This window comes from Nothoprocta perdicaria, unplaced genomic scaffold, assembly GCF_003342845.1.
Source record: "Nothoprocta perdicaria isolate Ctin4 unplaced genomic scaffold, notPer1 scaffold_29, whole genome shotgun sequence".
Taxonomy (NCBI): domain Eukaryota; kingdom Metazoa; phylum Chordata; class Aves; order Tinamiformes; family Tinamidae; genus Nothoprocta; species Nothoprocta perdicaria.
The window spans coordinates 5,251,714-5,275,228 of NW_020455521.1; the positions used below are offsets into that span (position 1 = coordinate 5,251,714).

General features: G+C 35.5%; 1 protein-coding gene across 1 annotated transcript in view; it reads left to right on the forward strand.

The window, feature by feature from the left end:
• The window catches only part of LRBA (LPS responsive beige-like anchor protein), a 342,587-nt gene that overhangs the window by 38,258 nt on the left and 280,814 nt on the right, over positions 1 to 23,515 (forward strand). Inside the window, exons 11-22 of the mRNA XM_026041635.1 lie at positions 13 to 121; positions 244 to 396; positions 2,569 to 2,737; positions 4,326 to 4,405; positions 5,214 to 5,276; positions 7,085 to 7,182; positions 10,616 to 10,708; positions 11,835 to 11,943; positions 12,504 to 12,585; positions 13,624 to 13,747; positions 14,067 to 14,259; positions 21,953 to 22,987. Of these exons, the coding sequence (XP_025897420.1) occupies positions 13 to 121; positions 244 to 396; positions 2,569 to 2,737; positions 4,326 to 4,405; positions 5,214 to 5,276; positions 7,085 to 7,182; positions 10,616 to 10,708; positions 11,835 to 11,943; positions 12,504 to 12,585; positions 13,624 to 13,747; positions 14,067 to 14,259; positions 21,953 to 22,987 (2,308 nt within the window). The remainder of the gene's footprint in view (positions 1 to 12; positions 122 to 243; positions 397 to 2,568; positions 2,738 to 4,325; positions 4,406 to 5,213; positions 5,277 to 7,084; positions 7,183 to 10,615; positions 10,709 to 11,834; positions 11,944 to 12,503; positions 12,586 to 13,623; positions 13,748 to 14,066; positions 14,260 to 21,952; positions 22,988 to 23,515) is intronic.

Genomic DNA, 23,515 nt, shown 5'->3' on the forward strand with positions numbered 1-23,515 from the left:
TATATTTTTCAGTTCTACTTTGCTGGCTTTCATCATGGAGTTGTTGAAGAACTCCATTGCTATGCAAGAGCAGATGCTTTCCTGTAAGGGCTTCCTTGTGATAGGATATAGCCTAGAAAAGGTAAAGCAAAATCTTATCGATGTTCATATCGTTATGTATCATGGATATTATGTATTTCTTTTGAATGAATAATCTTTCTTGACTGTTGCAAGGTTCTTGCTTAAGGGAATTCTCTTTTACAGTCTTCCAAAGCCCATGTTACACGAGCTGTGCTAGAACTATGCCTTGCCTTTTCCAAGTACCTGAGCAACTTGCACAATGGAGTGCCCTTGCTGAAGCAGCTGTGTGATCATGTTCTTCTTAACCCTGCAATATGGATTCATATTCCAGCAAAGGTAAAATAGTTTCTTGAATAAGATACCGTATGATGCATCTATTCTGGAGTCATGAAATGAGATCCAGTCTTTAAGACTTCTAAATCTGCAACTAGAAATCCTGCTARAAGTGACTCTGCTTTTCTACATAGAGCTGTTAAGTTTTGCAATCTTGCGAGGTTTTCAGTGAATTTGGAAACCTACAGCACTCTGCAGAGCAGTATGAGGATGGCTTTTGGAGTCCCTAATCTTGGMAGTCTTGCAGACTGGGAAGGAATCTGTGAGGGCCTTGTTGACCAACCTCTCTGCTCCTCCTCTCACCCCCTCCATCCTGCCTTCTCCTGTGCCCCCTGAAAAAAGGTTCTAGAGCTAAATTAAATAATTATTTAAATGATTATTTCTCTACTTCTCAGCAGAAAAGGGAAGTGCATAAATACTTAAGTCCATAATGAGTAGCAAGGCGTGTAATAAATATGCAGCTTTGCATAATAATGGAGTACTTCCTGAAGTATCCCTTTTGAAGTCTGTATTTGCGGCAGAAATGTTATCTTTCTTGTTACAAGTAGCACATGTAGGAAAGAAGGAAATAAAAACTAACMGACAAATACCTTTGACCTTTTTTATTTAACTTTGTGATTATCAAAGATATTTAGTGTATCAGCTGCTTCTGTGTAACATAGGGCAAGAAGAAAATGGTTTCCCACAGGATATCAGTCTGTTATTGCCTCACCCTTTTAAGGTCATGTTAAACTTTTTCTTTTTGATTTCTGATCTTTCTTTTTGCTGTTAGAACGTTTGTGGTTCTTTCAACACATTCTGCATGGGAATGACTAASGAAAATGCCTGTGGGCTGTTCCTTCTCAAGGAAGAAATTCTAGGAGCAGTCATGGCTTGGAGTKTGTTACTGTATTTGGTCTTTTTCTCTTAAGACAATTTTTTGAAGGATATATTTTGATATAATGCAGCATTTGCAATGATGTGTTTTGGGGAAGGCTTGAGCAGAGGGATAGGTGGATTTAATTAGATCATTTTAATGTTTTACATGAGCCTTTTGTTAAATTTCAAAAAAAAAAAGGCACAAAATGAATCATTTCTTAAAATTGTCGTAATTCCTTTCAGGTTATGAAGTAAAACCAAGAACCAACAGCATGATATAAATAATATAGATAGTTTACAAAACGAGGTCATAAATAATTGTACAAGGCATTTCTTTTGTCTTTTTTTCATTTTGTGTTTTGTTAATATCTTTAAAACTCTGCCAGCTAAGTTTAACTACTGCTTTCTTAACCTCAAGCATTTGAAATAGTTTTTCACTTCGTCTGCCAAAGTTGTGTGAAGGAGAGTAGAAACCCTATATATTTACTCTTAATACGTGAGCGAGCGCCGTGCCCTTGTAGCAAAGGCAGCCAGCAGCCTCCTGGGCTGCACTGGGCAGAGCTGCCAGCGGGTTGAGGGAGCTGATTCTTCCCCTCATCTCAGTGCAGGGGAGGCCACAGCTGGGGCACTGGCTCATCTGGACCTCCTGGAACAAGCCCAGGCAAGGGCCCCTACAATAACAAAGGGATTGGAGCTCCTTTTACGTGAGGAGAGGCTGAGAGAGTAGAGACATCTTGGCCTGGGCAAGAGGAGGCTTGAGGTTCTTACCAATATGTAAAAAATACCTGAGGGGAGAATGTGAACAAGATAGAGCCTGGTTCTTCACAGTGACCAGAACAACAAGCAGCGGGCACAAGTTAAAACACCAGAAATTCTTGAATCAGAAAATGCTTCTTCACTGTGAACGTGGGAACTGGTTGCCCAGACAGGTTGTGGAGTCCCTGTCTTGAGACATTCAGAATCTGCCTGGATGTGATCTTGGGCAGCCTGTTCTAGGTGCCCGTATCTGAGCAAGGAGTTAGACTTAAATGATTCTCAGAGGTCCCTTCCAACCTCAGCAGTTTTGAGATTCTGTGAATTTCATGCTTAGATTCTCTTGTAAATAATGGTCCACTCTTTAAAAAAGAAAATCTCTAATGTTAGAAATAAAATGACTTATTTTTTCAGTTTCCTAGAGTTTTAGAAGCTTCATGGATGCTGCAGAGAAAGTATTCTGCTKCTTTAAGAAATTTTAATGGATGACATTTATTAATACAATTGCCTGATATACCACAATTTTGATGTAATGATATTTAAGCTTTTTATTGGGTCTTATAGGTTCAGCTGATCCTGTATACCTACCTGTCTACTGAATTCATTGGCACTGTTAACATATACAATGCAATCCGGCGAGTTGGGACTGTTCTTCTGGTCATGCATACCCTAAAGTATTACTACTGGGTAGTGAATCCTCAGGATCGCAGCGGTATTACTCCTAAAGGTTTAGGTAGGTGTATGTTTCTACTCTTGCAAGCCAACATTGAACTCTATTCTCTCACTATATTTTATTTTAATAAAATGATATCCTACCTTAGACAGATACTAGAACTGTGAGAGTCAATAGGATTTTGTAACTGTGGATCTATACTTAGAAATGTGTTGGGTCTCTTTATGGTACTTATTTCTGGACACCATTAAGTGCTTGTTAGATCTGCTGATAGAACTAGGGTAGCGGAAAGCAGGCATATTGAGTCTATTTGCCAAGCACAGAGGTCTGAAGTTGCTGGAAACATGCTTAATAAGCATGCTTAATCACTACAGTGAGCTCGCGGTGAAAGGAGTAGTAAGAAATTTAGAACAGGTGTTTAGCACTTGTCATTGACAAGGAACAAGGAAATGTGTTGTAAGAAAAAAGCCAAGGGAGTAGCTGGCTAACATGTGCAGCAACTTCATACCTAGCGTAAACATGTATGTACAGGCGGGTCTGGAGCAGATTAAGAGGTTAATGCTTCTTGAAAATCACTTTCCAGTGATTGCTTTGAGTTTTATGGGGATGATGCACACAACACCTCTCAATCTTCTTTCCTTTTTTTGGTGATGAAAAGCGAGGGGTCCACTTGACAGAATGGCCAACCCTATCGTAGCACTACAAAGATTGCTTTGTAATGGTTTGTGTCTTGTAAGGTACCAAATTGTTTCTTCTCAGTGAAGACATGGATTTACTTAATCAGCTTCTGAACTGGTTTATTGAACATGGGGCAAGTGTACTTATAGGATAATCTTACTATCTTAGTTTGAATGGCTTATTTTGACTAGACTGGTCTATACTGAAATACTTGTTCTTAGACTGAATATGCAACTGGATATATCCTGTACAAAAACATAGCCTTCTATGATTATTTGCATTAGCTAATTGATTTACTTTTCCCTAGTGATTATGATCATAGAAACTGTGAATCTATGAGCAAATGTAAAATCTGCCCCTAAGATGTGTGCAGCAGCCATTTTCTTTCCATATAAAGATTTTTCCTTTGGCTTTGGCATGTGGTTTCACCTGCTATTTTAACCTTTTCTCTCTTGGGAGCTGTTCAGTATTTAAAACATTTTAGTAGTAATCTGCTTTACAAAGAAGTGGCAGAAGCAAGTCCTTGACTTTGAGTTCTAGTATTGCAGGCTTCAATTGTGTATGTACCCTATGTGTAATCATGGGGCATAGTGCTGCTTTTGGAGCTTTAGTAAACAGCACACAGGGCTAAAAAGATTGAAAACTGCAAAAACTTCTGATTTATAAAYTCTAGTGTAAAATTCTCCTGTAGGATTCATTTCTTGCATGAAGTTGGTAAAAGTTTAGAGGCTTTTAGAATACTGTTTAATAGAAACTTTTTTAGAACCTCACCTGTCAGAGTGTTTTGCTAATAAACAGCCCTAAATATATTATTATTTCACACTGCACAGTGGAGGGAAAATAACTGCAATTAAAATTGTGCTTGCTTTCCTTAGCAAATGCTTTTTATTTTTTCTGTGCATGCAAACGCTCTTTACACCAATAACCACCATTAAGTTGTATTTTATGTGTCTGCTTTTTTATTTTGTAGATGGGCCACGACCTAATCAAAAGGAGATTTTATCTCTGAGGGCATTTTTATTGATGTTCATTAAACAGCTAGTGATGAAGGTAGGCTAATTTTAAATTATGGTAAGGTATCCAAGTTTCCTTTCAGAAGGAAAGCAACTTCACTATAACTTCATTTTTATTCCCTAAGCAGATTGAGTCTTGAAAGCAATTAAGTAAATGAAAATAGCATTTAGGTTGGATTATGTTATTATGGCTAGTGTCATAGACAGTAGTGCTAAAGATGTATTTTTTCTCTTATAAGCTCATTTCTATCAAAAATAGAATACTTAAGTCATCTGATATAGCAACATCTACTACAGGGGAGTTTTGTATATTTGGTGCAAGTTAGATATTAAAACTCATGTTATGTTATATATTATGTATTCTTTCATAGACACTTTCTTACTGCAACTTCAGATCTCGTCTTGTTTGTCCTTTGTTATGTTCTTTGGGCGATGTCTTCTGTGTTAGTCTTTTTTTTTTTTTTTCTTTTTTTTCCTCCTCTCTCATAAATTTAGAATGTTTTGCATGCTCTTTGCTACCATAACTTAAACAGCTTATTTGTAAAAATCTGAGTTCACATTTTCTTTATCTATTATTTCATGTACTTTATTTCTCTCCAGTTTACCTTTATGCCTAGCTTGGAGTCATCTTAATGCACTTCAGTTGGCTAATCTTCAGTTGGGTTCTTTTGGGGCAGAGAAACAGCTACCTTCTATCTATGCAGCTATACAGAATTACAGTATTATTTGTGAAAACAAATGTCTTGTGAGACTCTTGCACTGTATGTACCCATGGTATGTAGTAATGTTCTTATGGGAACTGCTTTTTTGTGCATTGACAGATAATACTTCTTTTTTTTTAAAAGGACTATGGAATAAAAGAGGATGAATTGCAGGCTATTCTGAATTATTTGCTCACTATCCATGAGGTAATTTTAAACTTTTTTTTAACATTGCTTCTGCTGTTTGTGACTACTAAATAAATAATCTTTTAAAAGAAAATACAATACCCTCTTTGTACCACAAGATGGCTCTGTAGAAGAAGTAGCAAATGTTAACCGGTTCTGAAGTGTAGTAGGTTGAATTATCAGTATCTTGTCGTGTAATGCACTATGTAAAATAGTAGATTGAAATTCAGGAAGCCAGTAAGTCAAAATACTTTCCTGTGTTGATCTGCAAACTGATTTAACGAGCAGGGAAGCAGATGGTGCTTAAAAATGAAACAAACTTGTTTTGTGCTGCCTAAGTAATATTTTTTAATTTTGTTTTTTATTCCTTTTTATTTTGCTTCTTAAATAAAGCAATAAAATTGAAAACAATGCATTAAAAATAAACATGCATGTTAATGACATCTAAAAGAAGCATATAATCTTAATTGGGAGAAAATGTTGGTTACCACTGATACATCTGCATCTTCGTATTTTAGCACCAGGAAAAGGCACTTTATACCAGATGCAACATCAAAGACAAGGGAAATGGGAACATAAATCTAACTGATCTAATCTGTGTGAGGGTGCTTGAAATGCTTGAAATGTGTAAAATAAGGAATTAATTGAGCTTCCCTTCAAGTAGTACAGATATTTTTTTTCTATTTACACCTATATCTTCCTTTTATTCTCTCTGCTGGTTACTGAACCATGTACTTTGCTGCATCATGGTCAAATAACTTATGTCATTCTCCTATACATCGATATCTAAAAGTAAGACCTTGGTAACAASTGAGTGATCCAAAACAGCAGAAGCTATATATAGCCTTCACATGAGAAGGTGGTAGTATTTTTAACTGTATAATGAACTATATATGGCCTAGTCTAAAAGATGGATACTGAATCTTACTGAATTAGTTATGTAGATGTAAATTAATAATAGCAGTGATAAAATTCAGTTGCTTTATGAGGCTCATTTGTCAATGATAATGTCTGTGATGCAAGTTAATGGTATTTTCAGAGGAGCAGAATTGTTCAGGAGGTGTAAAAATAGTTTACTCATAGGGACAGAATCAGAATATTTGCTCAGAAATGAGGAAAAGGGTGTTTTGATGTGCATGTGGGTTTTTTTGTTTTGTTTTTTAGCTTTCCATTTAATAGAGAGAATGTGAAAAAAATACACAGTTGCATTTTACTTACTTTAAAGGGTTTTTTTTGTAGTTGTAATTTAACTTTGAATGAATTCCTAAACTGTGGTTTTGAGTGATTTAGTTAAAAACTAAAGTTTTTTTCTTCTCTGTTTACACCTGTATCTTCCTTTTACTCTCTGTGCTGGTTACTGAAGTTTTTAACTAAAGTTTTTGACTGACAGCCACCTAAATGTGTGACTTGAGTTACCTATTTTTAATGTTGTCAATGCGGATGGTATTAATTTGTTTTTTTTCTGGAGGTGCCATTTGTTAGTGGAGATTCCTTACTGAACATTGCCCAGTGTAGGGCACAGTAGGCCCAGTGCTTGAAGAAAGGGAAATGATGACCATGTGCAACGGGATGAAATAGCTATAGAGTCCATTCCCTGTTAGGAGCTTACTCATCATATTTCTGTCACTTTTGCCTCTATTGAAAAAAAAAAAAAAATCTTCATAATATTTTCTCCTGGCTCCATAAAAGTGCCTTCTAGATCTTCAGCTCTTTCATCCTGGTCTTTTACATTTGGCCATTGGTCTACCAATACTGCTAACAATGCTCTGCTAAATAATGCTCTAGCATAGATGTGTTCTTATTTCCAATTTTTAATTTTTGTTCAACAGGATGACAATCTAATGGATGTCTTGCAATTGCTTGTTGCTCTAATGTCAGAGCATCCCAGTTCTTTGATCCCTGCTTTCGACAAGAGGAATGGATTACGGTAAGTTAAGTTTTCTAAATAGGTAGAAGAGAATAATATTTTGACCTTATTTATTTGTTAAAGTTTGCGTGCATTCTGGAACATCCTTGTCAGTGTGTGTAGCAACCTCAGGCTACTTTTGACTAGAGGAAATAATGGATATGTTATCAATGATTTTTTTTTTTAATATATATCCAAACTGTCAGTCATGCTGAAACAAATATTAGTCAATTTGAGTTTTTATATGTGTGTGTGTATATATATATATATATATATATATATGGAGTGTGTGTGTGTGTCTGTGTGTGTGTGTATATGTAGTATTTTATCTACTAGGTTTTTAGTATCCCATTCTTGCATATATTTTTGAGCTCATGGTAAACCAACAAGATCAGCAAAAAAAGATCAGATTTTTTCTGACCTATTATGATCTATTAGCTTTTTTTTTAATGTGCAAAGTATTATAGGATATTGCAGAACAAAGCTTTTGATTAATTTTTTTCACTTTGTTCATAACAACTGTTTCCTCCCTAAAAAGCAAAATATTGCTTCACTATTTTGAGAGTAAAGTAGTTGGGAAGCTGGTTCTGCTGACACTAAGAGCACCAGGAGAACATGTACTAGGAAAAGGCTTAAGTTATGGCTTTGATTTTGTGTTGTGGCTCTCAGAGGGTGTTTGCATTATTGAACTTTGCCAATTTAAAATCAATCTGCACGGACCTTGTGGGGAGAAAATAGCATAAGGCAAAAAACGGTAAAACTCATTCCTAGAAATGTATGTGGAGTAGTAATTCTCTGCTGTTATAAAGGCAGAGTCTCAATTCATACTTTTTTTTGCACCTATTGGTTAACCCTCATTTATATATATATTTTTTTCAGTTACTCTTTCTCAAGAGACTACATTGAGGCATGTTCATAATTGTTTCTGCCCTTTGTAGTGCTGTGCTGATTCCTTTTTTCTTTTTAACCCATTTTTTTCAGCTTTATCTTCATTTATATGGTAATGTATTATGTTATGGGAAACTAATACAAACTCTAAATAATAAAGTATATGAATGTCATGTTGGGTCTCTAATGTAATACATTTGTTTTTTCTTAACAACTGGTAGTAGACATTTTCCTTTTTATTAACTAGTGTATAAGCAACTCAATATGAATAGTGAGTCCACAGTGAGAAATCATTTTATTTTCTTGGCTCATTTATTACATTCTTTGCTCCTGTACTGTCTCCAGTCACTTAACGGGTTTCTTTTATATTTATAGACTTTTTCTAATTAAAAAAAAACCCTTGGTATTGAAATATAAAAGCAATTCTACAAAGCTTCATAAATAATTTTTAGAATTAAGATTTTTAAAGTTAGCAGTCTTGTGAAGAAATAACAAKAATTGAAAATATTTACTTTCCTTTGAGACGAGGTATCACTCATGATGCTCTGTTAGAACAGGTAGGGTGCAGAAGTGGATTATATTGTTAATGTGACATTGTATGGTGGCCTTAGCCATTAGTTTTATTCCATAGCTGCTGTTGCTTCAGCTGTCCTACGATAGATTATTTACTATAGAACTTGAGATATAGAACATGCCCAGGGTTTTCATTTACATTCCAGTGTAAATTTGGATTTTATTGCAGTTTAGATATCCTGCGGATATCCTAACATTTGAATACTTTTGGAAGGCTTCTTCAGGCATTCCTTTAAAAATAATAATAATAAAAAAAAGCTTTACAAATTTCCTCACAAATGTCTCTTTTCTTAGAACTAAGTAGTGGAGATAGGCTGTTGTCACATAGGTGTAGAGCAGGAATTGGAAATTTGGCACCATAAAGCTGGTGAGAGTTGTGCTAGTATCCAGAACATGTTTTTCTGGAGCCTCTCACTTGCCAGACTTTTAAGGTTCTGACCTTTGTTGTTGGTGCATTTGCAGTACGAGGTGGAGAGACAGTTCTCTGGCAGCCGCTTCCCAGGAGTCCATGTCTGGCAGGAAGTGAGGAAGCCTTTATCTGAGTTGCTGTTGGCATACCCCATGCTGCTGAACATGAGAAATGAAAGCAGATTCAAATGCAAAGATACTGAGCAAAGGAAATGTGTATTTTCTTTGAAATTCCAAGAAACAACATCAAAGAATACTTTACTTTAGAGACCTTATTGCTAAGATAGATAAATTAAGAACACTAAAGTTGGGGACCTCTAAAATAAAGGTTGTTCGGGATTTTTGTCTACTCTGCTTTGCTCTTATACATTTGGAGAATTTTTTATATTCCTTCAGACACATTTTGAGGATACAGTTAAAAGTTGTTGGGAGGACTACTGCTTAAAAATACTGTGGAGACTTTTTCCAGAGACGCTTTCTGGAAATCGAGGAAGAAGTTGAAGGGAGAACAGTTTTCAAATGCTTGAGATCATTGAATGATGCTTTGACGAAAGGTCTTTTTGCCTGGGCTGCCCATCAGGCTGTTTATGTCACCCATCTCTCATGTGCCACTAACTGTGGTTTCCTGCCTTTTTGTGACCGCAAATTGAGATACCTACAGTCTGATTTCTAGAGGAGGTGAGGATTTGCTAGTACAACTGCATTCAGTGAGAGTTTGTTCAAACTTCAGTGTATAAATGGTTTTACAAGATCCTTGTGTAAAGAATGCTGTTTCTCTTGTTTTTTTTCCTTCATGTCCTATCTTAAAAATAAGGAAATATCATCTTGTTACCTATGGAGGTTATGAAAAAGAGCTCAGTGATGTCTATTCCACACACACAACCGGCATGAGATGATCACACTGACGTCACTAGTGTTTAAAAAACTGAGTGCTGCTTAAAATATGTTGAAAGAAATAATTCACTGAGATCTCCCTTTTGTTATAAAGATACAAGTTAGGGCAGAGGTGCTGCCCTAACTATAGGTGATCCTATGAAGATTATTTAAGAGATCTGATAGGGCTGAATCCTCTTTGTAGCAGGTATTTTCTAATTAGCATGATGAATGTCCCTAATATTTGTAACTTGGTGTAACAAGCAAATAGAATTGGAATAAGCAAAAGTGCTCAGGAATTGGTCTGTAGTTCTTCTGAAATGTACTATGCAGCCTCCTTTTGGAGGACGTTGTTGAAGGACAATGCATTTTTGCATTAAATACTTTGTACTTATTTGCTTCTGCCTTTCAGAATATTAAGGGTGAAATGGCAAGATTGCTTCCTGGCTTGCTGGTRCTTTACTTCTGGAGGGGACCAGCAAAGGGTACAAGTGTTAAATATTAGGGCTAGTAATAAATGTGAAAACACAAATTGCTGTATGATTAACTAAAATAACATACTGTTTTTTTCTAGTTTATATTAATAGCCATCTTCTTAACTTGGGTCCTAGGACCAGACACGAATTTATTTGCAGTCTGCTGCAGTTAGTACGTTTTTTGACATGACAAATTATTTCAATATTTTAAGAAGCCTTGTGTTTTCTCCACCTAGGGTTGTCTACAAGCTTTTAGCATCAAAAAGTGAAGGCATCAGGGTGCAAGCTCTAAAAGTGATGGGATATTTCTTAAAACATCTTCCTCCAAAGTAAGTATTGATTTTGGTCTTGAGAAAGCATATGTTGTGACATGTGCTATATACCACTGTGTGTGTGTGTGTGTATACATATTTAAAAAATGTTTATAGAAATGTGTACATGTAAAATAGAACAAAATAAGAGAGGCTCTGTTGCAAGTGAGTTAGCAAATATGCTTCACCACATGGCGAAGGTACCAAATTGGTACCTTTCAGTTTGTTTTCTATTAGTTTTTAATGTGGTAGAATTACTTGTTACTAGTAACTRCAGTCCAGGCATTATCACTTACTTACATTCATTTCCTACTGCTTACCTACAGCTTCTTGTTTTCTAAAGTAGTCTTTTTGCATAATTCCAGTGAAATCATTGGTAAGAATTAGAATGGTGAGATGGAACCTCTCACTACTGAGGTTGAATATCTCAAGCTTCTTTTTAATGTTCTTAATAAAATGGTTAGAACTATATTAATGTTAACAATCAATTGCTTTTTTATATGCCTGTTTTTATATGCCTATATTCCTAACCAGTTTTGAGATCTAGAAGTTCTAAATTTTGATTTTATTAGTTCTTTCATGCTTTATCTGTGATGTGTGCACATATAAGAGTACTTACTGTGTAGCCGTGGGTAGTCATGGATAAATATCTGCTAGTTATCCTAGCTCTGAATAGCACATAGATTTCTCTTCTATTTTTTCTTGATATGTCTTACTTTAGCATGTTTTTTTGATCCTGGGAGTCAGCAACCTGCAGAAGAAAAGATAACATTGATATCCCATCTACTCAGTTAGATGGGAAGCTGGCCACAGTACAAGATAAATAGTGAGATCGCTGTCCATGGTGAAAATGTATTTGACTTAAATAGGGACAAAGATGTTCTTTCCTCAATGTTTATCAAAAAATCTTGAAGGGTCTGTTCTAGCCTATCGGTGAGTGGACTGTGTCAGTGGAAGTAAGATGGCTGTTGTCCAAAAGCCTGTCTCTTTTCAGACCTTCAGACTACTAGACCTTTGCCTTAGTTGCAAATGAAGAGTTAAGGGGAAAAAAAAGCTAATGTTTTAACTTCATTTTCTTGATTTTTTTTTTTAAAGCAAGTTGAATTTGCAAGTTAATTTTCTTTATCTTTCTGTGCTATTTTAGGAGAAAAGCTGAAGTCATGCTTGGACATGGATTGTTCTCTTTGTTGGCTGAAAGGCTGATGCTTCAGACAAGCTTAATCACAATGACCACATACAATGTCCTATTTGAGGTAGTAATATACCATAGTTAGGATCCAATTTTCCTAATTACTTGTAAGACATTGTTAGAAAATTGCTTGCATGTTTGAGTTGATATGTTCCAGATGACATTAAAACCTTAGTGTGATGCAGCTTAGAGCTCTTTTTTTTCCCCTTCTTTCTCCAAGGCTCGCTACTTGAGTTTTTTTTTCGTCTTAACATGGATATGCTTATTATGAACAATTCCAGATAATGTGTGAGCTGAATGTCAGAAGCAGAGGTTCTTGTGTGTGTGGAATTTTATTCCAGCAGTGATCTTACCTTTCAGGGGCTGTTGTGGCTAGATTCAGTTTTCTTGTGCAGTACACTGAAAATAGCAGTTGTACATTTAAGAGCACAAAAAATATAATTGAGTAAAATACTAGAAACAGGAAAAATTGTTATGAAGAAAAAGGGCAAATGATTTTCATGTAGTTTTGTAAGTTTGGTGAAACAATGATGGCACTGCAGAAAAAAAATGAAAAATGTATCCAACTATATTCCAGTAAGCTCTTTATGAATGTTGATATGATATCTTCTTCCTTCTTGCTAGATTCTGACTGAGCAGATTTGCACTCAAGTGATACATAAACAACATCCTGACCCAGATTCAACACTGAAGATACARAATCCTCGTAAGGAAGATACAAATTTCTAAGTGATACCATCTTTAGATTAAATAACTGTTCTTTAAGTTATTAATTACATTTTCAAGTATGAAAGCTGACCTCAGATTTGCTAGTTTTTCATATAAGAGGAAAGATAATGCATTTTTAGTTGGAGTTATGTGGGAAGCATCTATCTTTCGCTTTTTGAAAGACATGTAATGTGTCCAAATATGCATGCAATTCATGACTGCAATATGTTATAAAATGGTTTTCAAGACATGCACAGAATATATTGTTTTAGTGTATATTTTAAGGTTCCAGCACAATTCTGATTATGTTATTTAGTGCTCTCAGACTATGTTACCTGAAGTATTAAAGATCCATGACTAGACTGAAAGTAGGAGAAATTATCTGTTTATGTTTTGGATCACTTTGTGTAAAATATCTTGCTATGAAACTTAAGATGTTTTGAACTTGGAGGAAATGCTTATCTCTTTTCCTGAATTATATGCATTATATGAATTATATGCATAATTATATGCATATATGCACTTTGTATATAATACAATGATATTATGATAGCTTTGGAAGTTCTTTTTTTTTTGTAGAGGAATATACAATTTTTGCTTTCATAGTTGCTCTGTCATTAAGTGGAGGGCATAATTGTGGGGTTACTTCATGTGTAAAGTAGGGTAGAGTAGGGAAAGCAAATTATGTATGCATCTTCTTCAGTACGTAATTTTAGAGAAGCTTGCATACAGCAATGATTTTGAGCATGTTAGACCTGGTAATTCAGAAATTTTTGTAGTATTTTAATTCTGCTTCTATTTCTTTTGCTATATGGGATTGCAAATCCCCCTCAAGGTGAGCAGATCTTGAAAGAAAGGATTTGTGTTAATGAAACCTATCCAAGTACAGATGTGTCTTTTTTCAGTATAATACTTCTTATGTGGGCTTTACTTTCCTTGGTGTGGTTAATATACAAACAATATAGGAAAAAAAAAGTCCTGTATTTTAAGATTTGCTTTAGTATTAATATTTTGTTGCTCATGACCTATTTTACAGAGATATTAAAAGTTATTGCAATCCTGCTACGCAACTCTCCCCAGTGTCCAGAAACTCTGGAGGTTCGACGAGCCTTTCTCTCAGATATGATTAAACTTTTTAATAACAGCAGAGAAAATAGGAGGTAAGATAACCTTTTTATATGCATGTGTGAGCAAACAGTGCATAAATAATCATCTCTTAATAAAATAGCCTCTCTAAGCAGTTGTAGCTTCATTTCTGTTTAGAAGAAACTTGTTTAGCACATTCTGCATTCTTGCTCTTCAGTATGTAATATTAGAAAAGCTTGCATGCAGCAGTAATTTTGCACATGTTAAGTTCTTCACTTGGCTGTGAATGTAAATTAATGTAGATTAAGATTGATTTTTGAAATCRTATTATATAGCATTTGTATTACATAACAAATTTGTATAGCATTTGTATAACACATGTGMATTTTGCAGGAGTTTGTTGCAGTGCTCTGTCTGGCAGGAGTGGATGCTTTCCCTTTGCTGCTTTAATCCTAAGACTTCTGAGGAACAGAAGATAACTGAAATGGTCTATGCCATATTTCGAATTTTGCTCTACCATGCAATCAAATATGAATGGGGCGGCTGGCGTGTTTGGGTGGATACCCTGTCAATAACGCATTCAAAGGTGAGTGTTTAATTTACCTGGGAAATTTTGTTTGCTGTGTCATGAAGTTTGGAACTGTAAAGTGGCGGATCATACAATGTGATAGTTTTGGAATGAAGATCAACGGTTGAAATATATCAAAATTGGAATTTTATTTATGTTACTGGATATAACTGTTTCAAATATTTAACAAATGAGTGTTAATTTTGTTGTGGGAACACCACTTGAAGCAAGAATGATTCTTGTTCACATTGTGCTAGTATACTGTTTGGATGCTAATGTTGGCTCGTAAATATTTTCAAAAATTAGATAGTTACACTTCAGGAACATTTCTGATGGATGTGGATACTGGATTTGGCTTTTCAGAATGGCATGAACACAAGGTGGCGTACCATGTCTATTCTTAAACAAAAATCTCATTTAGAAACATCAAAAGGCTCTAAAACAAATGAGGAAAAAGCAAAGAAATCAAGTTAGGATAAACATTTCAGTTAAGCCTTCATGAGATGCGTAATGAGAAAGCAAATCCTTGCAGTATGAATAAGACCATTAACCTTCATGATTTTTCTGTTAGAATTTTTTTTGTCTCTATTTTTTCAGGAGGAGGAAGTGCCAAATTTTGTCATAAAAGTCATTAGTGAATCTCAGTCTAGTATTGCAGTGTAAAATACAACTCCCCTGCTTCCTTTCCAATACAAAAAAACAAGATCTATATAATAGTAATGGAAGATTTTATTTTTGCATTAAGTTGTAAAGTAGGTATTTCTAAATTTGTATAAATTAACTAAGTAAAGTAAGAAATCTGAATCCTGATAATCACTTTATAGCTCTGAGGAGTGATTAGTATTTCTGAGGGTCCTTTATTTTGAATGAATTGAAGAAATTTCTGGAGACAACATGAATACCTTTATTTTGGACCTCTATTCATGTCTTTTGTAGCTTCAGAATTGGATTATTTGGCTAGGGGAAGGCAATAAAAGTGTACAAAGCAACATTAACCTGGCTATACAGGTTAATCACAGCCAAATTTTAACCCATACTGAGATCATGCTGTGTTTGTACAAAAATACGTTAATCATCTTTTGTGCCAACTCAGAAATCTATTTCTTCTCTTTGCCCCAATATGAGAGGGGGTAGGTAGTATAGACTGTAGCACAGCAAAGTCAACAACCTTTTACTCCATAGCCAATGTAAAATTTAAAACCCTGCTTGCTTGGAATTGCTAGGGAACTGTCCCTAGGGAAAGAAAGAGAGGTGGAGGAAGGCCACCTTTTTTTTTYCCCTCTGTCTTACACAGCTTCGGTGTTTTGAATTTAAAAATGATTTTGTGCTTTTAAGTTGTTCTATTCTTTGACTTTTTCATGAGTTTAAGTTAGTTTAATGGATGAAATCTTAATTAAATCTATGTTAAGAAACTAACATGTATTTCTGGTCATTAATATTACACGTTAATCCTGTAACTTAATGTGTTTATGTATTTATACTAGAGTTTATACAGGAGAAAAGAAAAAGATTTTTAGTGATCCTGTAGGCTAAAATATTGAGAGAAGGAATCTGTTTTCAGAAAACACCAAAAAGCTGGGGATTTGTAGATAATGTTACTTTTAGGTTTTTCATTTTGTTTTGTTTTTGTTTTTAAATGCATATATTTTAGCACAGTACCATAGTGGATCCAAATATGATGTGTTTGACTCCTCCTGTTTCTTATTTTCAGTTCTTGGCATGCTGGCATAGTGTGAGAATACAAGCTTCCTATTTCAGTTTTCCCAGATTTGTTGGCTTTCAGGTCAATATATAAGGACTGCTTGTTCTTCTAGCCTATTTCAGAAGTTGAATATTGGCAAGATTTAGAAGTGTGTGAGTAGAGGTAGTGGTACTGCAGTTTTGAAGGGTTTAAAGTGGATATGTTTGGATGTTAATGCTAATATTATTCAGCTCCAGAAGCATAAAGGAGCATGAAAATTAAGCAACAAAAGCACTCTGAAATAAACCTAGTGATAATGACGTGAATAATATGTTTGGAGATTCTTAGGTATGATTTTTTCACCTTTTTTGTGCATTTGGAGTTTGAACTTTTTTGGTAAGTAACACTGGCAGTTCACACAAGTAGCCATGTAAAGCTAGATGATGCTTCATAGCCATTTTTGTTTAAACATAAATTAGAGTAAATCATAGAAAAAGCTCCTTGTCACCAAAACTTACTAATGACTTGAAAATGACCATATATGATGGTCCTAATATCCAATGATAATCAAATTTTAATTCTTCCCTCTTATTAACATTCTCTTACACCAATTTTGAAATTCATATAGGAGAGAGATAGCATGCTGTGGACATAATTCAGTGGGCAGATTTTTAGATGCTAAGTGCATCTCAGATGTTTTTGATTTCTAGTATGCTTTAAGAGTAATCTGGGAATTATGGGAGCGAAAGTATTTCCTTAATGTTGCTAAGAGTAACCAATTTGTTTTTTTTAAGTATTTCATCTCTAATTGTATTGGGTTACTGCTTATTTTTCCTTTTTACAACCCTTTGCTCCATTCATACCACTAATTTATAACACCATTCTATGATAAAGAACTAGTATATAAAGGACTAGTGTTGCAGAATTGGATAGATTTTGCAGAGCTACACATCAAGATACATGCAGCTGCTATAAAAAGCCAAAGAAACTCAATTGCAATTTTATTGTCCAGTTTGATAGATTTCCTGCCACCTTTGTAGCAGGGAAGCTGTTTGTCACTGTAACCCACTCCACCAACAGCTGCACAGCATTTTATAAGCAGCAATGGCTTTTCTAGCATAATTGCATTACATTGGTTTCCTTGCAGTCAAAATTTAAAAGGTGTGTGTAACCTTTTTAAAGCTACATTTCTTAGTATTGCTCATGTACTTCCTAATTTCCATATCATATATATTTTTGCAAATACAACACTGTATATAAATGTGTTTAATCTGTAGCTGCTGCTTCAATAAAAAATGAAAAATATAAAACCAAACTTGGGTTAGTTCTAATCAGAGAGCACTGAATTTGTGAAAGCAACTAAAAACTTCTGATGTCTAAACCTTACAACCACGCTAGCTAGGCCTTTTGTCTAGGAGCCTTACTTTGCAATAAGGACCAATGGCTTGGTGGTTGATAATAGGAAACACATAAAGAGAGGTACACAACTTGCCTTTTGACCTTCCAGATTCCCCGAATTCTAAAACAATATATGTTTATACAGCACCATACTCTAATAAATAATTTCAGTGTTTTAAACTACTATTACTACAAAAAAACTTTTTCCAGGCCCTTAAAAKATTTTATTCCTTAAAAAGATGTTTCATGTTTCTGCATTATGTTAAATAGAAGTCACTTGGGTAAAATCTGAACTTTGTAGTAACACAAAGCAAAAGTCAGGAATGTTAATACTACATGGAGGCTGAATTTTGGAACCTTGTTCACTGATCTAAATAGAAAGAAATATAATCCTAAAACCTTYGTACTGTGTTTTTATCATACAGTGTATTTTAAATAATTGCTGTCTTTCAATTTCAGCAAGTCCAACTGTAATAAGCATGGAAAAGTGATCAGTGAGGGAGATGCCTCATTTAATTCAGAAGAAGGCACGATGTGTATGGAGTCTGTGTATTATGTTTGCCAGACTTGCATCACTGCTGCTGTTGCGGTCAAATGGGCAGAAGCAGCACTGGTCAGRCATTATTTATGGGGAAGGGAATATAGCTTTGTGGTTTAGAATGGAGCAGACTATTCAGATCTCTGGAGTTCAGATCCACTTGGCACTCATGAATTGTCAAGGGCTGATGGGTCTCCTTTTGTGCCCCTATCTCTGCAGAAGAAAAGGTCTCTCTCCCAYTGTGGGGTTTGCAGGCATTGGTAGCTCTGGGGTGTAGAGAAGATTTCAGAGGCTTCTTCAGTCTTCCAGAGTGCCTGTGTTTCTCTTCTGAGAAGCRGAGTTAATTAGCCAAGAGCATCGTGGTATAATTGTAGGGTTTTGGCTKTTAGATATGACACCCTGTGTGTTATGAAGCAAACCTGAGGGAGACATGAATTATATTCAGTGCACTTGAAATGCTTAAATAGAAGTTTTTTTTTATCATAGAATAGCTGCTTATAAAAAGAATTACTAGTTCCAGATAGAAAAGATTCTCAGGGATTTGAAAAACAATGGGGAATAAGTGCCACGTAATTTGTGGAGAGCTCAAGGAACTCAAACTGGAGTGTTCAACTCCTTTGAAATTATGTACCTTCTAGAAAGTGTGGAATTACTTATGTGTGCAGCACATAGATTTAATGGAGAGCTCCTCCATCTCCTTAGCCACTCTGTGTAAGTGGAATGTTAAATGTGGGAGGAGCTGTGGGATGCTGGAATTTGGGTAAATCAAACAGGCAGAAGTGAGTGAAGCCAAGGTGGGAATGGAGTGAGGAACGTAGACTGAGAATTTGTGCAGCAGGAAAGAACAGCATCAGCTGAATGAACTGAGCTGCACAGAAGCCTAAAAGAAGAGAGTTTGTGATAGAGATGAACTAGTGGTTTAAAAATACCCAGGATGTCTGATAAAGAAATGAAGAAACAATTTTTCAGTTGAAGAGAGCTTTAAGGAGTTCTTACTATGCAAAGAATACCTGAAAATAGAGTGGATCCTCATCCTTGTAGCTGCATATGTAAAAATACTRGAGGATGGGACCTGCACCTGCAGAATGGAAAATTGTTAGTGGTCATCTTTAGTGTTGCTGCAGAGTTCTTTCTTACTGCAAACTCTTCATTGTGGCTCTGCCACATTTGGCAACCAAATGGGAAAATACTTCTGGGCCAGATGTTGGACGGATGGATGTGGAACCTCAGCTTCAGGGCTTCCCACAACACATGGAGACTGATGGGTCAAATGGCCAAGTGCACAAAGCTGGCAGCTGGGTATAGGGATGTGCAGTGTGGCAAACTCTGCATTTGACTGCAGCATATTTTTGAGGATTAAGTATCAAATGCGCACAAGACGTGGCTGTTTTTTGAAGTATTTCATGGAGAGTTTGTCTCTTGAACTGTGAGGTCTGTCTGTTGAACTGAGAATATTGGTGGGRAAGTGGATACGGATAAAAATGGAATATATTTCTGGATTTATGAAGGGTTTGTTGGAATCTGCTGCATGGGAACTAGTTTGCAGGAGCAGAAGCTGTATGGAAACAGGAGGACCATGTAATTGTTTGACCTGCTTGGCCAACGTGCCTCTCTTCTCCACAAAATTGCCCACCTGAAAAGAAGAAAAGACAAAATCTTAACACATTACTGAAATATTTTCACTGTGTTCTTTAATGCAAATGTCAATCATCTTAACCTTTTTGCTTGCTGTATGCTATTTTTTCTCCTTGGCAATTAGTAAATGTTGGATGTCAAGTTAAAATTAATGGCAGAGGCAAATGTTGTAGTTATTAGCTCACAAGTGTCCTTAACTAGTAGTGCGTAGAGATGCATTCCAAACATTGCAGCAGCTATGGATTAACTATCAAATGATGGTGAAGATTAATGATTGGCCTTTTAGCTCACTAATTTAGAACAATTTCTAGTAATTAATTTTGTATTATCAGCTTTACAGTTGCAAATGTGTAAAGGGAAATAAAAAATGACTTCAGTGCATGTGAGGTTCTCCAAGCTGATAGCTGCCTTTTAAATTGTTGCAAGTTTGTACTTCCTAATATTTAATTCTAAGTACTCTTACATGTTATCTCTGTCTACCTGTATTTATTCAGAGTGATTTCTATTTCATTTTGTATTTTTCTTGATATTGTGTTAATCTTAAATATGTTCTTTGTATGATATATTGTTTGACTTTGTGAATATGTATGCTTTATAATTGCCATGCCATGGGACAAGTGTGGGAGGGAAGAACTGTCAAACCCCTTGATAGTAACACTGTTTCTTGCTTTCTTATCCATCCAATTTGAAGATCAATATAGTGAGCAAAAAAATTTTAGGCAGCTTTGTTGAAAAGTTGATTTTTGAAAAGCAGTATTTCTTTAAATCGTTTACATTTTTGATAAGAAAACCTCAAACCTGAAATGCAAGTTTGAAGAATCCTGTGTTGTAGATAGTCTACCTAATTTGGGGTGTTGATATTTGATTTACATATTATTTAAATCACACTACTTAAATCACTAATTGTTACATGACATGAAATGTTGATTTGTGATATGTATGGTGGGAGTAGAAATTGCTTTCTGTTTTAATTTTTTGTTTTGTTTTAAGTGAGGTACTCTTGTAGTTCTGGGTGCAAGCCAGAACTTTAATTGTCTCAAAGGATGTGTTTCTTGTTGCCCCTAATCTGTTAAGAAGCTGCATGGATTTATGATTGAATTTATTTGCCTGTAAGCTTATATTGCCAATCTGTAAAGATTAACACTGCCCTGTTTTGGCCTTTCTTTTGTAACAATTCTGAAATGCACATCAGTTTGCTTTCCAGAGTGATGCAGCAGACTGATGAATTCTACCACATCCTTTTAGCACAAATATGTGTGTGTGTATTTTACTGATCAGCCCTACCTTGGCAAAGAAGAGCATATTGTCAATATGCTCAAAGAAGAGCATGTTGTCTGACTTGTACACCCAGTAGAACTCATAATTGTATCTTTTGGTAGCCTTAACTGAAGGGGGAAAAAAAAAACCCAAACCAAAAAACAACTACTCCAGCTTTTTGTGGATGGATGCTTCATAAATTAAATATTTGAAATAAACTCAGATAGGCACCATAGATACACACATGTTGATAATATAGGTATTGTTAGGAACTATAAAGCATGCAGCAGAAAACTCTCTAAGAGACAAAAGAGCGAAGGTAATATGGGGCAATTGGGATGCATTGATTAGTAGCAAGCATTTGTTTCTCATAAAGAACTTTGTTGAGATAGTGGCTATTTTTTAGATAGTGCCTTTCAGTTTTCCAAAGCAGGAAGTTTTATGTCTGGATGAGCTTTTCTTCTAGCACTGAAGTTTTAAGTGCCTTCCAGTTTAAATGAGAAGTTATGATGTGTAGGAAGTTGCTTGGATGCAGCCTAGTTGCTGTGGACCCATTGCTGAAAAGGTAGTAGGAGTTTAAATGTATCAAAAATAAATGAAAACTTGACCGTGTCTGAAATTGATGATTAATAAGTTATCAAATTGTTGAGAAGGGATCAGGAAACAAATGGATTTTGTTCTTCAGCATAGTATGAATTGACATACATGAAGCATATAAAATGCAAACCCGTTCAACTTTTATGTATGTAATCACTCCTTTTCTGATTTTATTGTACACTTCAAACAATATGCTGCTTCTGGTTTTTCCTTTGGAAAGTCATCTTATTTTGTTCAGGTTGTGTAGTTTACATCTTTCTATTTAGACAGACTGGGCAAATAGCACCCTGTTTAAAAGAAGTCTTAAGTGAGAATATTTTTGCAAACTCAGAGTACTTTAATACCCAAATTCCTGTTTGGGGGTCTTTTTGGAATCTTTATTTACTTGCTTTAAGTTAGTGATCTGCAATATGAAATGTTTTTTAACCTTGCATTTTATGGTATTTTGAGAACAGCATGCAATATAAGTTTAGGGTATAACCTTATAACTTGGATAGAATATTTTGTTGCCCCCCCCCCCCCTTTTTTTTTCCAGAATCAACATTATGGAACAAATACATTAAAAAGCATATTTTAATATATTCCCAACAATTCTGTTCTTTCAGGTAACTTTTGAAATGCACAAAGAGAATCTCTCTCAAATGTACAGAGAATATCAAGAGAAAGGAGGTGAAGGGAGTGCAATAAGCCCTTCAGCTCCCATTAGAACGGTCTCTGGAGTTAGCAAGGAAGCTGAAACTGTAGGAAAACTACCTCGTTTGGAGTTAAAAGAAGCTGCTGCTGCTGCTCCATCCTGTATTCTTGAAGATGATGTGGAGTGCAGTACTGAAAAAAATGTATCYGAGCCTTCATCGGATGGTGACCAACACGTTCATTCGGTCTCTCATCAAAGGAAGGAATTGGAGGGGGAAGGTGGAGAGAGTGCCCCCAATTTGGAAGCAGTGTCATGCTCAGAATTGTTTCCAGAGSCTGGAGCAATAAAGCCCACTGTTTCAGAAATTAGTACTGGAATAGCTGAAGCAATTGAAGATTCCCCAAGCCAAGCACAGGAACTTGTGCAGGAAAAAACAGCTGTTGGTGATGCTTCTTTAGGGGAGCAAACTGAATTGGAAGGAGAAACTCTTGAAAATCCAGAAGGAGTGGGAAAATCAACACTAGATGTGGAAGAGGAAGATGGCTTTGTTGATTTGAAAGAGGAAAGTAGCTTACCTTTACCACTAGAAGAGGTAGCAGAAACAGCTGAAGAATGTATTAGTCATGAAAATCAAGGATCAAAGCAAGATGAAGTCATTGAGAAAGAAGCTGAATCTGTGCTTTTAAAATCCAAAGATGCTGACGATATAGATAGGAAAAAGCAACRAATTGCTTCCTTATCGGAAACAGCAAGTTCTGCAGTTCAAGAAGTAGCAACTCAGATGCATTCAGAAGGGGAAAAGAAGCTGGAGGAAGAAAAGATTCTTTTCACTGAACCCAGAACAGCTGAAGTGGATGCCAGTGTACATGTACCAGAGCTTGCTGGAGCCTCTGCGAAAAGAATTGCCAAGCTTGATGTTTCTAGCGTTGCATCAGATACAGAAAAACTGGAATTGAAAGCCAGTACAAGTCTAGAAGCACCTTTGCCCCCCAGACCCCTACCTGAGGTAACTTCTGCTTGTCCTTCATGTGTCTAGCTTACAAACAAATGGGAGTGCTTAATTGTTTCTTTTTTTTAGTAAGAAAAAAATGTACCTGTCGACATTTTGGGAATTTTGTTATGAATGGATTTTGTGAATTATCTGAAGAACACATCTAACTCTTGATTAAATAACTGTAATTCTTATTAATTAGTCTTTAGAGAAGTCTCTAAGTTATTCTTCGTACTTCTGTTCATAGACGTTCTAGAATACTGAGTATTGGGCTAGATGATACCTCAGTCTGCATTGATACTGCTATTCTTCTGTTTTAAGAACAGAAAGAAACTTTTTTATATAATCTGAGATTATTTTATCTGGAATTTCTTCTGTCTCTTTACTCAGCCTCYGTTTTACTCTTTTTCAATCTGACCTCTGATAATTGACCTCTGGATTTTGAGAGGCAAAGATATGGGCAGAGATATGCTGATTATTTTCTTTTTCTGTGTCATGATGGAACCCATAAGAATATTTTTTATACTAGCTACTCTGAAGGTA